The sequence below is a fragment of the Anser anser genome (genome assembly GCF_964211835.1).
Source record: "Anser anser genome assembly, chromosome: 1".
NCBI lineage: Eukaryota > Metazoa > Chordata > Aves > Anseriformes > Anatidae > Anser > Anser anser.
The window spans coordinates 40946932-40965116 of record NC_139720.1 but is presented as its reverse complement, the minus strand read 5'-3'; the positions used below and the strand labels follow the sequence as shown (position 1 = coordinate 40965116).

General features: G+C 43.9%; 2 protein-coding genes across 3 annotated transcripts; both read right to left on the bottom strand.

Moving 5' to 3' along the window:
- Positions 1 to 479: 479 nt before the first annotated feature.
- Positions 480 to 8144, bottom strand: LOC310892677 (glioma pathogenesis-related protein 1-like). Its single transcript, XM_083820799.1, has 6 exons — positions 7738 to 8144; positions 4031 to 4276; positions 3119 to 3228; positions 1870 to 1952; positions 1382 to 1408; positions 480 to 1298 (listed from the first exon to the last, which is right to left on the bottom strand). The coding sequence occupies exons 1-6, from the start codon at positions 7915 to 7917 to the stop codon at positions 1147 to 1149; spliced, it is 798 nt and encodes a 265-aa protein (XP_083676925.1). The 5' UTR covers positions 7918 to 8144; the 3' UTR covers positions 480 to 1146.
- A 2052-nt stretch (positions 8145 to 10196) lies between these two features.
- On the bottom strand, positions 10197 to 17861 carry LOC310892676 (glioma pathogenesis-related protein 1-like). Of its 2 annotated transcripts, XM_083820798.1 has the most exons (7): positions 17056 to 17861; positions 16208 to 16874; positions 14068 to 14313; positions 13514 to 13626; positions 12247 to 12329; positions 10965 to 10991; positions 10197 to 10877 (listed from the first exon to the last, which is right to left on the bottom strand). In XM_083820798.1, the coding sequence occupies exons 2-7, from the start codon at positions 16385 to 16387 to the stop codon at positions 10657 to 10659; spliced, it is 870 nt and encodes a 289-aa protein (XP_083676924.1). In that variant the 5' UTR covers positions 16388 to 16874; positions 17056 to 17861; the 3' UTR covers positions 10197 to 10656. The 2 variants fall into 2 exon arrangements, with proteins under 2 accessions (XP_083676924.1, XP_083676923.1); XM_083820797.1 differs by having other exon boundaries at positions 16208 to 17861.
- Positions 17862 to 18185: the final 324 nt, after the last annotated feature.

The following is an 18185-nucleotide window of genomic DNA, read 5'->3' as shown; positions in this document are numbered from 1 at the left end:
TGCAGTTCTTCCAGCAGTGGCACTGGAAGCAGGTATGCAGCAACACTGACAGAAACTCCAAGGGCAGGACCACAGAAAGGAAAGGAAAAGGGGGGCTTCCTGGAAGTGTATGCCTGGGCCTTGCAGAGTGGCATGGTGCACAGGTGTCTAAGCCTGCCTCTGAAGAGATACAGATTGCTAAGGCTCATCCCATGCGGCTCTGCTCTGCTGCAACCTCAGCTGCAACCTCAGCCTCAGTGGTTGAGGTGCCCAGCTGAAGGCTGTTCTCACCTGCTCCAGAGGCACGGCTTCCAGGATACTCTTCCCTTGGCAGCCACTATGGCATGGCAGGATTTTATTCAGAGCTTTGTACTGTCTTTCCCAGCATCATGTTTCTCAGCGCTGCGCGGGCTGGAGCTGAATGTATTTTCTTTTGTTTTGGGTCTTGTGCAGAAGCAGTTAAGCTTTAGATCATGTTGCAGATGCACGATTGCGATGCATGGGGAGCAGGAAATAATGGTTTATTGTTTGAAGCAGCAGTCAAAAACCCCATGCTCGGAAAAAAAAAAAAGAAAAGAAAAATAGGTTGAGGTGGTACATAGTCACATTTACACACATGTGTGTCTTGGCACAGGGTCCTAAGCAGAGAGAAATACCAGTGGCCCCAGAGCACTGTGAGATGGGGCAACGCACTGCCTGCCACTGGATGCAATGAGCATGGTAAGTGCAAAAATTGTTAGAGAAAAACGTTTAAATGAAAAAAATCTCTCCGGGCTACTCAACACCATGCTGCTGCATCTTGCTGGAGGAGGGTTCACAGAGTGTGATAGGCATGAGAGGTGTCTGCCCTGCCCCCTCCTTGGCCACCCTGCAGCCCTCCCTGGGGAGGTGGGGTGGGCAGCTGCTCCATGCCCCCCATCCCTCCTACACTGCTCTGCTTTGTAAAAATAAGTGGGTAGTTTAAAACCTGTTATTGCTTCTGAACGACGAGAAGGCTCCTTGTCAGCTTTCCAGGCTCCTCCATGAATTGAAGACAGTATTTCTGTATTTCTAAATCAGCCGTGGATGCAAACAACATCTCTGGCCATTTTTTTTGTGTGTGATGCCAGTAGCTTACAAACAGGAAAGGAAAAAATCAACCTAAGTGCTCTCGCAGTCTCCTGTGCGTTACTCGCTGGCAGGTGCTATAGACCAGTACTTGGGCAGGATCCAGGCGGCTGGGATTGTCAGAATAAGGAAGAGCAGCCTTAAAACGACCACAGAAATGCAGTACTCATCACAGGCAGGTCTGTCCCAGGCTGGATACCACTTGGAATCACCTGGAAAGAAAACAGAGCACTGGTTTTTAAGTGTAACTGCGCCGAGGGCAACAAATTGAAGCAGAAACATCTGTGGTACTTACTAATGACTTTGTCACGCTCCGTGTTTCCTGGAGAGAGAAAAGAAGTGAATGTAAGCAGGCTTAGACATTGTAAATAATTTGATCTAAACAAAAGAGAAATAGCTATGAGCCTGACATTTTTTTTGCTGCAGATTTGCTGCAGAGAGCTTGGTCATGTCTTGCTGACTGCCCCCGCTAGCGACTGGCATAGTGAGGACTCAGCTCTCAGGTACACTTCACAACGTCACTTCTTTGTTATTTTTTCCCAGTGATTATGTTTAAGAACTGCAGCCTGTAGCTGATGTCAAACTATCCCATCAATCAGGAACCCCCTCTCCTTCTTGTGATGCTGTTTTAACACCTTTAATATCCCTGAGCACCACTGCACTCGTGGCTTCTGATTGCATTTTCTTTCAGACTGCATTTGGGACAACAGTATCCCTGCTGCCAGTGCCTTCTGTGTGCTCCTTCTGCGTGTGCGTGTGGAGGAGGGGGGGTTGTCTACTTACGACACAGCCTGTCGGCACACTGATCGCCCTTGCATTTGCTGCATGCTGCTCCCGTCTCGTAGGGGTGCCAGCCGTAATTCCCTCTGTGAAGGAAAGTAACACTGCTCTGAACCTGCCATTAGGAGGATGCCAGTTCCTGCTGTTCATTTGCTTTTCAGCTTGGGTTTTGCTTCACTTGTGTTGATGGGGAGCAGTTTTTTGGGCTGCCCTCCCTGACCACCCCGCTCCCCCCTAGCCCTGGATGTACCCAAGTTCCCGGGATGCTCCCTGCAGATTTCCCCAGGCAGCCAGCACCCATGGCAGGGCCTTTGTGCTCTGGCAGTGACCTTCATGCTCTGACCCAGCAGGGCTGGGCAGCTCAGGACCTAGGCAGGATCCTGCCCTCACACGCTGGGAGCTGAGGCTTGGCAGGCGTTTTCACAGCCTCCGTGTCTCTCCATGCCCAGGGCGGGATGTGCGGGATGCAGGCAGTGCTGGATGTGACACAGCCCCATTTCTTGTCACAGAGCAGCGTGTTTGCAGTGTGCTCACCCAGCTCAAAATCCACTTCTAATGGAAACACCTTGCCCCCAGAGAGCAGCCTGTCTGCTCTACTTGGTGCTACTGCTGGCCAGGCTCCTGTCCCCTTCCATAAGGTCCATGTCCACACAGGGGGAGCAATCCAGCACCATTTCTGTCTACATTTAAGCTGGTTTTTGACTTTGCTGGCGTTAATTAGCCAGAGAAGTGTAGAAAACATCCATCCCAGTTGCAGCCAATATGCATATGAAGGTCCACTGGATAAACTTCTGCCTTGAGCAGCCCCAGCCTTGTGAATCCAAGTATGCTAAAGCCCAGCCTGCAGCTGCAAGCACTGCACACTTCAATATTTAACCAAACCATTGACCTGGAGGTTTAATTCTGCAGGCAAATGTGTAAATATTTTTAGACTCTGGGCCTGCACCTTGGCAACTGTCTGGGGCCACCTTGGCACTGAGAAGCAAGGGAATAGTTTTCAAATGATCACTTAGGTAGGCTCATTTCAGTATCTTACATTTTACCCTTTCTACCAGTGCCACTGCTTTTTGGCTACAACACATAGCCCCTGTTTAGTGAAAAAAGTCTGCCTGGATAGAGGTGTGCATCTTTCTCTGTTTTGGGGACCCATAAACACGTGAAAAATGGGCTGACCCGATCAAGCTGCACATTGTGGGAGGGAAGAAGGGGCAGAGCCCAACCCCTGTGAAGTATTTGTCATGGAAAAGCTTACGCCGGCCCGTAATTGCAGACGAAGTGTGCTGCATTGGTTCCCGAGAAGTATTGCACCGTGGGACAGAAGTGGACAGCGCAGCCAACCTTGTAGCTTTGACCCCAAACAATCTGAAAAGACAGACACAAGCATCAGTGAATGAATATCTGCTTTAACATCTGAAGCATGAGGGAAAAGCCCTGCCCTCCTCTGTGTCACACAGCAAATGGGCTGAGGAGCGCTCCTTGGGCAAACTTTGCAGAGGAGAGCAGTAGTTTATCTCCATGGAAAATGTTGAACAGCCTCAGATCAAAATCCAGTCCCTAGAGGCCCGGTTGCGGGCAGCCCTGCTCTCTGATAACCGAGGTTAACAATTGCAGGGTTGCGTGGCAGTGGCACTCCCATTCCTCTCTTTGTCCTTTCTCTTTGGGAGTAGTGGTTAGGAAAAAAAAGGTTAGGAGAAGTGATGCTTGCGGGAGCTGCAGCCATCTCATTATGTGTTGGCAGCACTCAGCTGTAGCAGAAGTGCCCCATGTGTCCAAGCTTGATGTGGGCATTTCATCAACCTTTGGCATGGCCTGTAGTGCCACACGGAGGCTGTCTGCCCGACGGGGGACCTCGTCCCTCCACACACTGCAGCCCACAGCCACTGCCGCTTCCCGGTTTTTGGCTACTGCTTGGCTAAACCCGGTCATCTGATGGCTGTCCTGTTTTCTTCCTGGAAACAAAACACAACTGGGGTATGTAAAAAAATTAAAAAAAACGCAGTGACTCTTTTCCTCCCTAAAGTGGGGATGTAAGAACATCTCATGCATACAGGCACAAAAAATCACTACAGCACTTGGTTCATTGAATCTTGGGGAGAAATCTAGAATTTCTGTGTCCAAATGGCAAGGCTGGTTCTTGGTTCAGGTGGAGAAGTTCAATGCCTACCTGTGTGTAATGGCCGCACACTCTCGTACAACTATTAGTGGTGTAACTGTAGTCATTGACCTCTTTGTACCAGGAGTTGATGGCTCCTTCCACGGAAAATATCGATAGCGAGCCAGTCCAGATGTTTTCTCCAACAGAGGTAAACCTGGGGTGAGTCTGCCCTGGCTCTTTGAGGTACGTGTTATGTTTAAACTGGCATCTCTTCGCCCAAGCTTTCGCAGTCTTCGCCAAATCTGGATCCCAACTCTGCAAGAAAAAGACAAGTAAAAATGGCTTGGGTACCTTAGCAATGCGGTAATGCAGAGCAGCTTCTGGAGCAGCTGGGGCTCAGCAGTGTATGTGCTGCGGGTTAGTCTGGTTTTTGCTTCTGCTGAAACAATTCTGCATGGTGAATTGGCTTGTAGGTTTGTGTCTATTGGGAATTTTGTCACTCCTTAAATGTGGGGAAGATTTTGGGGTGGTGGGTGAAGCTGACACTTCAAATGTTAGTGCTGAATTTGTATTTGTGGAGTCACTCACTCGCTTGCTATCCAGTCCTACAGAGAGCTGTTATTTAAGCCATTGAATTATAAAAATGTCTTTTGTTTGCACCAGAGGTGTTGTCAGATTCCTCTGGGTTTTCTCATGCACTCAACCTGATTAAACAAACACAGTGCTGTGCCTGCTAGAAACGCAGTGCCGCCACTCTGTGCCTGTAGCTCTAGCTCAACTTTGAGTCATGAAAACTAAGTTGTTCAGTCCTGCTGGATAATTTTGGATTTTACTTTTTTTTTTTTTTAATGAAAATTCCTTATTTGTCCTTCTGTGTATGGATTAAAATCTCTCAGTTGCTTCTGCAAATAATAGAACCACTAGAGAAGCCATCTTGAGTGGATCATTAATGGTGATAGAGGAAAAGGACTTGGAGGTTTTTAGATTTTTTGTCTGTTTTACATAATATAGCTTTTTGGTACTGAAGATGTCTGAAATAATATGTATTAAGTTTATGCTATCAATAAGTAATTAAAATTCGCAAGATCACATCAAAATAGATCTACAGAGATTTGAAAATATTTTGTAGCCCGTCTTCCGTTTCTCCCTACGGCAAACATTTGGGATGGGAGTTTTCCTACAAAACTAACACAAAAATAATTTGCCTAGAAACACAGTATATGGAATATGAAAGGTAAGCTTGGGGGCAGAGGGTCTTAATTCAAGCGAACAGCTGATAATTCCTTAGATGATAGCTTTTAAAGAGGGTGAACAAAATCTGGTGTTGTTTGCAAGTTATCTTCCAGTCCTAGCGTTTCTGCAAGTCAAGACAGAGGCTGCAGTTTACATTTTGGCAATGCTGTGAGGTCACAAGAAGAAGACCACAACGAAAGCTGTATGGCAGTGATTGGTGGAACTTAGTGCTCTCCAGTCTTGTTTTTCAGATTCTGCTTAAGAGTCTGCACCCTTCTTTTCTCCTTCACCCTGTAGCAGTATTAATAGTAACGACTCAGTGTAAAGGTACTTTTCCTTTTTTGTGTGAATGCTTTGCTTCAGCTGGCTGAAAAAGCAATGTGCAGAGATTTATAGTCCAGAATGGTCTTTAGTTTAAGTGTAGTTTTAATCATAGTTTGCTTACAAAACCGCATTTATCCCAAAAGATTGCACTAAACTCCATGAGGAAAAAAGCACAGGAAAGGGAGGTTTGCCTATAAATATCATTGCTGTTTGGGAAAATAGTAATTGGAGGTGGGTGTTCTTCAGGAACCATTTTTCAGTTTTGGTTTTGTAACAAAGACGAGTTGTTCATTGATTTAGGGAAGGAAAACTGATTGTATGACTGGTGAAAAGTGATGCAGGAGCAGCCACTGTTGTGAAAACCTTGATGAAAGCAGTGAGGATCTTTCTGCTGGTTTTGAAGAGCTTTGGAACAGACCTAGACAGTGCTTTAGGGGGCTGTGAAGGGGTGAACAGGGCTCATATTTGTCTGGTTAAAAAAAAAAAAAAAGTAGATCAGTATTTTTAACAACTGTATTACAACTGTAGCTGTTTGGGCTTTGTCGCTTGTACTTAAAGGAGTTTCTGTCTAGTATTTTCTTTTAAAAAATATTTTTTTCTGAAAGGTGGAAACGCCTTGAGTTCATATTCTTCACTTTTACGTATCTAGGTGGACAGTTATCTACAGGAAACAGAAGTTTCTTTTTTCTCTTGTCATCTTGAAAACAAGTCATTTTCTTTTCCTCTTTTTTGACATGCTTTAGTAGATTAAAAAATTAATATACATGCTGTTTTCAATTCCAATACTTTTACTTTCATAATAGATTTGATCATACATTTTACTGCTTTCTCCACATCAAAATACTCCTGGGAGAGGTCATAATCAAGACTTTTTTTGTGTTTTTTTTTTTTCTTTTTTTTTTTCAGTGATTTAAATGAAAGCTACCATGACTTTAGTTCTTGTTTTATTTGCTCTTTTTTTTCCCACAAATTTCAGATCTTCTACTTTTCAAAAAGATAAAGCAATATACACTGGAAATTTGGGGTCAACGCTGTAAAGGCTTCCTAATGCCCCACTAAAGAAATCTGAAATAAAAAACACATCAGAAGAGAAACTAAATTGTTTCCTGTCAGGGTTACTCGATCTTGCTAGCTGCTCGCTTACACCTCCCTAACGGGCACTTCTGTTTTGGTGTATGACGGCTAGAAATGTAAATGGAGCTGGTTTTGAACTTTGTTTTAGGTGTTGCTAACTGTGGATGGGGTTATGTCCTCTTCTGGTGGTGGCCATGTGAGATGACGAGAGGGGAGCAAGAGGAGAGGCCAGCATTAGGACAATCATTATGGTCCAGGCGAAAGACCTCTGCCCATTATCCCAAGAAGAAACTTTATATCTCGAGCATTACCCAACCAAAGCACAAAAGGTGGTGGCTGTTACAAGAGGCAGCTCCCAAGCTTCTGGAATTGAACAACGCCTCCCACATCAGACAGAGGTGAGCTTCTCAACCCGTAAGCCAGCTTTGTGCATGCATTTACAGCTTCCTCCTTCCCACCTTTTTCCAGCACTGGTGCCACAAGCCATCTTAAACACGAGGTGGCTACTTCCAGAGACTGGGCTATGTTTTGAATCACGACAGATTATCTTTTGCACTGTTGGCTGCAGAGACAGATGGGCACTGTGGTGCAGGACCTGATGCCTTCAGCCCCCACCGCTGCTGCGCTTGTTGCATTTGTTTTGGCTTCCTCTGCACCCCGGTGCCTAGGAACCACTGCTAATAGCTCTCTGCTGGCTCAGGCCGTGAGAGATTTGCAGAGAAAGCTAAAGCAAAACTCTCCAAAGCCATTTGGCAATGTTCTCCTTCCTCGCCAACTCTAGTATGAAAGGTTGTGCTGAGGTCTGCACATAAATCACACCCTGGGCTGTTGAGCTGCGATGCCTTGGAACGAGGAGGCTTTTCACAGAACCAGCTACAGCACCAGGTTGAAATCTCGAGTTTCAAATAAAGAAACTGAGCCAGGCAAAACTATACACATGCCCAACCCTATAAAGCCATCTGATAATCAGAGCCTTATCTGCTTTAAAAAGGAATTGCTGCTATGACTCCAGGAGATTCTTTCTTTTTTTTTTTTTCCTTCCATTTTTTAAAAAATATTTGATTACAGAAATCATCTTTAAGAACTTCAAACACCACAACGATTAATGTTGCCCGCTTGCACGTAAGCTGTGAAGATCCCCTTACCATGTAAAGCATGTTGCTGGCTTGCGGGCTCACTCCAGACCGGAATCTGTTATGCTCGCTCACACATTTCTGAATAAACTCAGCATCTCCAATATCAGGCAACGTCTGTGGTGCATAGGAGCCAGAGGAAAGGCAGAAACGCAGTAAAGCCAGCACGCAAGTGAAAAATCTGCTCGTCATGATTCTCAGCCTCTGGTCTTCCAGCTTTAAGAGCAGAGTAGTTCAGCTGTGTAAAGTGGATTTGACTCCACTGGCAGAGTTTTGCTTCGAAGGCTTTTGGGCTGGACTTATCTTAGCCATGGTAATTGAATACGGCGTTTGTCACAGGAAGTGAGTCATATTTCAGAGCGTTGCTATGAGAATAAGGAAATTAAGCTGCAAGTTCACTTCAGAGCTGTAGAAGCTTTGTCTCTCTCTCTCTCTTTTTCCTTTTCTATTTCTTTTTCTTTAATTCTGGTGAGCAAGCTTCTTCTCTCCTAACTTTTGGCTTATCATTGTTTTGGGTTTTGTCCCTTTCCTCCCACCCACAGCAATCAAAACATGTTGCGATAAAGTTTTGGATAATTTTTCTGGTTTTCATTAAAACAGCACTGCTGTTAAGGCTCCTCCTCTGAGCCAAAATGCAATGAGAAATAATTGATGTGAGCTGTGAGTTTTACTCTAGCATGAGCAATCATTGTGGTTGTACATTGATTTATCGGAGGGGTAAGTTTGGTTGAGAACGACAACTTAAAACATGCTGCACTTGCTGATGGGTTTCTCCTGTGACCACGCATTCGTGGTACATGTTGCTACCCATTTTTCCTTCCAGGCGTTAGTTTAATCACTCCCCGTGACCTGAGCACCAGGCAGAGTTGGGTGCCATGAAGCTTGGTGCTGCCTTGTGCCTGGTGCCCAGCACCCACACCAGGCTTCACAGCCAGGAGGAGGGAGCTGAAGTCCCAGGCACACCTGCCCAACACTCCCTGCCCAGACTCACCACCCTTTCCTCATGCTGCCTTTAACTATTGCCTCTCCATCAAGTTCAGGCTTTCTCCTGTGGTCCCAAGGCTGCTTACAGGCAAAAAGGCCTCCTGGGGGAATCACGTGAATGAAACACGGTGCTCAGAGCTCCCCTGCAGACCACGTCTGAGAGCAGGAGGAGGTGGGTTGACCCCGGCCAGCAGCCAAGCACCCACGCGGCCACTTGCTTACTCCCTGTCCTCAGCAGGACAGGAGGAGAAAGCAGGAAGAACAAAAGTGAAAAAACTCATGGGTCAGGATAAAGACAGCTAAGTAGGTGTGGAAAGAAGGGGGGAAAAGTATATAAACAAAAAAACAAGGGATAGAAAGGCAATTTACTCATTGCCCCCACAGTCAGACAGATGCCCAGTCTCCAGGCAGTGGCCACTTTAGAAGCCGCTTCTGCCCCCTTCTTCCTCTACTGCTTTTTATTGCTGAGCATGATGTTATATCATGTGCAATATCCCTTCTGACAGTTCAGGTCCTGTCTGTTAAAGGCAAACACAATAATTGTGGTTTTTTTGTTGTTTGTTTTGTTTTGTTTTGCTTTGTTTTTAAGGTCTTGATGCATAATTTTGAGAACATTATTTTGTTAAGCAAGCTATTTATTCCTTAGTAACTAGATGTATATATGTATATTCTCTAAATCTTTATTTAAAGCCTTTAATTTAAAACATTACTTATCTCTTAGCATAAAAGATGGCAGCAGACAAGAACTGACAGTGGTGAAATTAACTGTGAGTTTTCTTACATTGTGACATTTTGCTGCATATCATGGAATCACAGAATGGCTGAGGTTGGAAGGGACCTCTGAAGATCAGCTAGTCCAACCACCTGCCAAGCAGGATCATTTTATTCTGTGTGATGTTATGCACCTTCAGGGCTACATCGTGGCCAAGAATTTGAATCACTGTGTTCTCAAAACATTAGGACTAAGATAAAGGAGGAGAAACAGCTTTAAATATTGATGGCACAGTTGTGCTTTGCTAATTTCAGCCAGTACCTCTTAACTTGAAGCATGACTTTCACAACAGGGTTTGTTTCCCTTTACTAACAAAAGTGTACAGCAACAATAGGTGGTTGAAGGCTAAAAAGTCTCTAAAACAAACCGAATCCATCAATGGCTTGGGCTTTTTTAATGAGGCTGAGATCTTCATTCCTGAACCAGAATCTCCCCTGAGCCCATCTCATGCTTCCTCCCCCACTTTTCCTCCTTGCTCCCCGCTTCCCCTGCCTGCCAGTTCAGGGTGGATGTTACCTACTCTGCATTTCAGGTTTTGTAACCATCTCACATCCTAAAATTAAGCTTTCCCCATTGACATGTCATATTCATCCTTGCTCTGCCAACCTACTTTGGCATTCTCCTAGCTACAGAGGATAAAGCTTGACTGCAAGAGGAGCACAGAATAGTACAACCAACAGTAGCACAACTTTAATGGAGAGTAACACGCACAGTCTAAGTGTAGTAAAGGACAAGCTTTATTCTTTCTGCTCTTAAAAAGGAATGCATACAGTTAAATCTCCACTGTCTATGACAAATTATAGTTGGGATAATTCAAAGTTAAAGGAAATGAGTTATTGCTTCTTTTGGATCCAGAGTGCCCCTTCAGACAAGTTTTTGTGAAGCCTTTCCAGAAGGCTTAGTATATGCAGTAATGTGTTGTCTACACGGTGCTCCCAGCAATCTACGCCTGAGCCAGAGCTAAGAGGCTCTTACAGAAATAGAAGCCATCCTAATAAACTACATAACTCTATGCACTGCCATTTAATCCTTTCCCTGAATGCAGAAGCAGCGCTTTCTATGGTGGATAAACATCACAAATATAATGGAGAAATAACTGAGTGTTTTTTTTAAATGTGTGCAATTCTCTGAAAAAGGTATAGTGGTGTGATCACTATCAGTATCTTAAATGATCATTACTCATATATAAATGCGTGTGGAAACCACTGCTGTACTAAAAGAGTACCTACAGCGCTCAGTACCAAAAGCAGCGGCCTTAAAATCAAGACACTAAGACAGTAGTGGTCGCAAGAGGGACGCGGCTGCCCAGCTGGGGGGGTGTGGGCTGGAGGCCTGGGGGGACGGGGTTTCGGTGGCTGGGGCTGCGTGTCCCCGTCCGGGTACCAGTTGGCATAACCTAAAAAACAGTGAAGAAATAGGTGTTAGAACCTGTCCAGCTTAGCCACACTCCTAGGAAAGCAACGAAGAGCAATTGGATACGTACTTAACAGCTTCTCACGTTCTGCGTTTACTGTGGAGAGATCAGAAAAAGGACATAAATGTGACTGTCACTCATTGATGTTTCTTAACATAAAAAGGTATGCCAGTGCTGCTGCCTGGCTGATGGCAGCGGTGCTGCCAGCCGGTGTCGTAAGCATCTGGCAGGGGGGAACTCGGTCAGCAAGGGGGCTCCCCACTGAGGTGGGGTTAGTGCTTTTTATTGAGCAGGAGGAGAAGCAGAAGAGAAGCAGCTGAAATGGGAAGTATTTGTGGCATGGGGAGGAGGGAAGTAAATAAAAATGAGACACAAAACAAATTTAAGTAGTTAGACAGACAAATCTAACTACAAAATCTGTCAGAGAAACAGACCTTTACTAAGAGCTTTGATGCATTTGCAGGATTGCACATGTGCCCCTACTGAAATTGTGATTTGTCCTTTAGGAGAATATGGTAAAACTGGTTCTAGGATCTAGCTCTTAAAAAGCTCTCTTCCTCCTCTCCCTCCCCCTAGTCTTTGTGATGCTTCTAGTTTTTCTGTGGTGCATTAGCTTGTGACTTCAAGATGAGTCAGCCAGGATATCACAGAAGGAAATAAGAATACCAAATGCTCAATTATTTCTACAGCTAAAGCTATCTACTGCCTGGCTAGTAGAGAACATCTCTATTAAACCTCTGTGCAAAAGTCATATTTAAGACATTGTTGAATGCTTTTTACTCTCTGATGATTTAAAACACTGTTTCTGACTAATCTGGAACTAGGTGTAAGGACAAAAGTCCACAGCTGCAAACTGTTGTGGAAAAACAGGCTTTCACTGTGTGCTATTTCAGAAAACTGTAGAAGTCAGAAGTAGGTGTCTTTTTCAATACAGCCTGATTATTGGTTCCAAACTATATATATATATATATTTATTTTTTTTTTGGAAAATGTGATAGAAAATATTAAACAAGAAGGAAAGCAGAAGTTAAATACACTACTTCTTCTGGGGGCGGGGGGAAGAACCAGATGGGAATATTTGTGGGGGATATTTTAGATTTGACTTCTTGGTCAGATAAAAGACAAAAAGTAGTCTGATATTTCTCTTCTTTGGAAACTCTGTTTTCTATCTCTGGGAGCCTTAAAAAAACAAAATATCCCAATTAATTCCTTCTTATACTATTCTAACCAGGGTTTAGTCCCGTTGGTCTGTGGTGGGCTACAGACCCACTATGTTTTTAGTGCATTTCTCCTCTACTGTATTTCCAATGATAACTGTGATGCTTTTATCTCCTCAGCACTTTGGTCTTACCACAGAGCTTGTTCACACACTTGTCATTATTGCATCTACTGCATGGTGGTCCCTCTTTATAAGGTTTTGTTGGGTAATTCCCCCTGCAGAACAGAAAAGCAATACTTTGTTAGCTCTGTCTTTGGAAAATCATTTAAATAAGTGGTTTCATCATATTGCTAGAATAATTTACCATAGGAAGCTATAATCAGGGAAAATAATTTTATGCAAAAAATTGATCATTATCATTATTTGAAATTCCTCTTGGGTCAGACTAAAGCTTTCACTGACATGGGGAGGCTTCTTGGGTAATACTGTACTATTCAGAATAAGTATACAGGAATCTGCCTCTAGCCCCTCTTTACCCACATGTACTTTAAATTAACCTGTAAAATGTATGTCCAGAAATCACAGGGCGTGGAATAAACTAGAGGATTGTCTTCCTTTTATCATAGAATCATTTAGGTTGGAAGAGTCCCTTAAAACCATCTACTCCAACCATCAACCTAACACTACCAAGTCCATGACTAAACCTTGTCCTTTAGAGCCACCACGTTCACATTTCTCTTAAACACCTCTATGGACGGGGAATCCCTGCTTCCCTGGGGAGCTTGTTTCAGTACCTAGCCATCCTTTCCACGAAGAAATTATTCCTGGTCCTTAGTCTAAACCTCCCCATGGTGCAACTTGAGACCATTTCTTCACATCCTATTACCTGTCACCTGAGAAATGAGACTGACACGCTCCTTGCTACAGCCTCCTTCCAGGCAGTTGTAGAGAGCGATGAGGTCTCCCCTCAGTCTCCTCCAAACTAAACAACGCCAACTCCCTCAGCCTCTCCTCATGAGTCTTGTTTTCTAGTCCCTTCACCAGCATTGTTGCCCTTCCCTGAACATATTCCATCAACTCAGTATCTTACTTGTAGTGAAGGGCCAAAACTGAACACAGTACTTGACGTGCAATTACTTCTGCAATTAATTCAATTGCACCGTTCCTACTATTCCTGCAGAGACTGAACTCAAAACAGATTTAATTTGGCAACGCTTGATGATGGTGAGTGCCCTCAGCCTGAACCTGATCGCCTGCTTTCTTAGAAAGGGATTTTCTGCAGCCCAGACTCTGCCCAGCACCTTATGCTCTAAACAGACAGGGGAACCACTAATGTGGACATAGCTTCTTCAGAAATTTGTTACGACTGCTCCTGCTGTTGGTAACATCTGATACCAGGTCAGTTATAGATTAGTTAAAAAGCAGAAAAATGAAACCCCAAATGCCATAATTGACTTACGCTGGCCCATAGTTACAAACAAAATGTGCTGCTCTGTAGAGTCCTGGAAATTTTTCAACTGTATGGCAGAAGTGAACTGCACAGCCAACTTTGTAACTCGTTGCCCAAACGACCTGAAGGGCAAAGTGAAATATGTGATGCACCTGTTCAAGGACTCAAAAAACAACCAGAATTCACAGTATTGAATCAGAAGGAACTAGTGGCTGAACTGAAGGATCTTGTGGAAGTTTAAAACAGCCAATGCAGGAGCAACATCAACAACCCAAAGTGCAGCAGAGACCAATGTCTGACTTGAGACCATTAGGTGGTTTTGCACTTATTACCTGGCTCCCTTGGAAACATGACATTATCAGGGGGATAATCCCTTTTAACCATTAGTGAACAGAGGGCTCAGACACCTTTGCAGCTCAGAATATATTTCCAATCTCATCCAGCACTAAACTGCAGGGCAAAACAGCTGCCATAATTCCTGTTCCAAAGCAGTCTGGTCTAAGCCTGCACTTTTTCTCTGAAACCATTACATTTATAAACCACTAGGCATATAAAAAACTCACCTGGGTATAGTGACCACATATGCTAGTACAGCTACGGGTGTTGAAATCGTAGCTCCTGAATTCATTAAACCAGTCATTCAGAGCTGCAAGCACAGAAAAGATGGTGGCTGTGCCAGTCCAGATGTTTTCTCCTACAGAAGTAAAATTGGGGTGCATCTTCTGTGGTATTTTAAGGTAGCTGTTATGCTGAAACTTGCACTTCTTTGCCCATACTTTGGCAGACTTAGCTAAAGCAGAGTCCCAGGACTGTACAAAGGAAAGAATACATAATAGACATAATAACGCTGAAAACAAACAAACACACAAAAAACATAATAACACTGCATTGCAGTGACTTAGTTGGATTCAAACAATTTTAAACAGAAGATTGCAAAGATTTCTTTTCCCCTGACTCCCACTGAACTGCATTCAGTTTCTTTCCCTGTCTTTTCAACTCCCATAGCAAATTTTTTCTTCTTCTTTCTCCCTCAGATATTGCTAGACATGTAGTATCTACCCCTGTCCTGTGATATCTGACTTGTTACAATACTTAGAGCTGGACTGCAATGTTTAAGCTGCCAGGTCCATGAGGAGACTAGTTTGTGAGACTTACAGAAAGATTTTATGCTGCTGGATAACTAGGCAATAAAATAGCAAGTCAAACTCAGCATACACAAATACAAGTTAAGGCACGTGAGGAGGAAAAAGAATTTTGACTTGGTATTCATGACAGATTTGGAACTGACTGTTACTACTTGTAAATCAATGCTTAGTAGTAGTATAAAAGGCAAATAAAGTATTACAAATTCCTCGAGAGGGAATGGAGAATGAACCCAAATATATAAGTTCACCACTGAAGAAGTCCTGTTAAATACTGTGTGCAGTGCCTCTCCTTAAAAAGGGACACTAGAACTGGAAAGGGCACAGAGAATATAGGGGATCGTCAAATATGAAGGATGCTCTGTAGCTTTCTGCGGAGACAGCTGAATGTCTTGTGTGAAGTATGTAAAAAAGCAATGATTACTTGCTCTTTCCAGCACAAAGATCAGAGACTATCAAATGAAGCTAGCAATTAGCAAGACCAAATCAAATGCAAGGAGATTTTTACATATCATGTAGTTAAGACTGCAACTTTGCTACAAGATATTAAGGGTGATAAAAACTTGCATAGGCTGAAAAAAGTCATGCAAGAAAAACCCATCACAAGCCTTTAAATAAAATGTAGCACCTTTCATTCAAGAGTTTCTGTATATTTGTCCTTCCAGGATTGCACGATCTTTGGTCTGAGCAGCTAAATTTACTCCTGCTTTCTAGCATTCTAAAGCAAACTTTTTTTTTTTTTTAACAAAATGCCAAGAAATTAACATTGTGAGTAGTCTGACTTTTACATCATTACTGTGAATTTCCTTTCACAGAAATTATATCAGGCTGCAGTTGTGCATTTAACTTCCTTTCCAGCTAAGTGGCACTGCTGGAGGGCTCAAAGTAACGACGTAAACTGACTGCGTTTACCTCCCCCAGCTATCTCTCTACCTATTCCTTACATATTCCATTGAGCAAGCTGAGACCTATCCATGGCCTGCTCTGATATCCATTATGTTATATGAAGATCTGTTTTACAGCCCAGACATTAGTATCCCTACTCTCCAAACAGCAAATGTTACAGCAAAGGAAGATGAGGTGTCTATATGGGTATCTGGGCAACTCTTTCTTCAATACGTATTCTAGATTGGAAGACACGGGGTGAGGTGCTAGATTTTCAATAAGCCCTGTTGCCTATCAGGAGCTTTTTAATACCAAGCAGCTTCCCTGTATGAAAGCTGGACTAACATAAGGAAGATTACTGTCCCTCTTTGAAAAAGGTAAATGAAATGCAGAGAACTAAACATTATGTATATTTTTGGTAATACAGTCCTTTGCTATGGCTGAAGTTTAGAGCAGCAACCTGTCCCCAAACAATGAATCTCCTTCCAATTAGTAAGACAGAACAGTACTGTGAAAATGAATTGCTTTCCTATTTCCTAAGAAGAACTATCGGATATAGCACAGAAATCATTGACAGAAAGGGAAAGAAAAGCACAGAGCAACTGGAGAGTAAGGTGGGCTAACTCAGCAGCACCATCTATATTAATATTCAAACTGATCACAAACGCCTCCTTACCATGTGAAACATATTGCTGGCTGGTGGATTTGCTTTGGATCGAAAGTTGTTGTGAGCACTCACACAGTCTTCAATGAACTTTGCATCTTCAATGTCAGGCAAGGGATATTGTGCATACGCACGGCAGCAGGCAAAGAGATCCAGTAAGAACATGGCAGAAAATAAAGACGTGATTTTCATAATTCTTCGATGCTTTCAGTATTTTTCTTAAGTTTTTAAAAGAAATATCCCTTAGGCGGAGATAATGCTGCTAAGCAGTTTCTCTGTAGTCCTCTGGGTGTGGAAGCACTTCAAAGTGTCAAAGCAACAGGAAGTGGAATTGCTTCACAAGGTAGACAACCATCTGACACCACTGCCGGCCGTCTGAGGGCAAGCTGTGGAACACGCATCTGCCATGCCCATTGCCAAGGGGTAATGCCACACATAAACTTCTGCCTTTTCTTTGAATGTGTTCCATCCTGGTTGAATGCCAAGCTGTTCTGTGGCTGTAGGTCTTATCTGAAGAGGTGCTGCGCAGCAGCTTTGCTAAAACTTCTGTCAACCATAAAAACTGTAGCTATGACACAATACAGATCTGCTGCTCAGGTGCTTTTCCTACAGCACAGCTTAGTCATACCAAGTCAGCTGCAATTATTTTGTAGAACCTTTCTTCCATTTCAGAGTTACTCTAGGAATAAATAGAATTAGGGAAAGTGCATGTATTAAACTTTGTGTCCCCCCCAGGAGAAAAAAAATAAAATTTTTTCCTAAGCAGCAGTTTGCTGTGGAACCTTCTAACCCTCTGGTTTGGTGTGTAGCAAAAGTATGACATAGAAATCCCAGGCATGAGTGAGTGTGTTGAGTCTCACCTTCACTAGCCACCTGATTATCTAATAGGCTGAAATTAATGGAAGAGCTTGCTGTGCTCATGTAAGGAAAGCAGCTCTAGGATTACCACTCCTGATGTAAATCTCCAAGACCGATCCCTTTCTGGTGTAGTAGGATGGGCCGTGCTGGGATTTATATTCTCACCAGCTGTTCTACAAGCTGGTTAATTTAATTTAATTTTTTCAAACCTGTAGCCCCCCAACACCATCACATTTACATCTATTTATCCCCTTAATGGGAGACATGCAAGTATTTCTCTCTGTGAATATGTATGGATGTTAATGAATTACTAACTCTCTGCAGCCTCCTCTTAGCCCTGCCATGATTTGTTAGCTGATTTCATGAAGGTAGGACCAGCTGCAGGAGGCAACAGTGTGGGCACCTTCTGAGGTTCTGGATCTTTTGGGGGAGAATCAAAAAGGGGACCTACAATTATTTTTGTTGGACAGGCTTACCACAGCCCTTACAGAGGGGTCCTCACAGCAGAGGCCAATGGGATGTTCAACACGGCTAAGTGCTGGGTCCTGCACTTTGGCCACAACAACCCCATACAGCGCTACAGGCTGGGGGAACAGTGGCTGCAGAGCTGTGCAGAGGAAAAGGATCTGGGGGTGTTGGTCGATGCTTGCCTGAACATGGCCAGCAGGGTGCCCAGGTGGCCAAGAAGGCCAACGTCAACCTGGCTTGTATCAGGAATAGTGTAGCCAGTGGGACCAGGGAGGTGATCGTCCCCCTGTGCTCTGCTCTGGTGAGGCCGCACCTCGAGTACTGTGTTGAGCTTTGGGCCCCTCACTACAGGAAGGACATTGAGGTGCTGGAGCGTGTCCAGAGAAGGGCTACAAAGCTGGTGAAGGCCCTGGAACACAAGTCCTGTGAGGAATGGCTGAGGAAACTGGGGTTGTTTAGTCTGGAGAAGGGGAGGCTCAGGGGAGACCTTATTGCTCTCTACAACGACCTGAAAGGAAGGTGTGGGGAGCTGGGGGCCAGCCTCTTCCTTTCACAGATAAGTAGCGATAGGACTAGTTACTGAGGGACTGGCCTCAAGTTGCACCAGGGGAGGTTTAGGTTGGAAATGAGGAGACATTTCTTCTCAGAAAGAGTAATTAGGCAT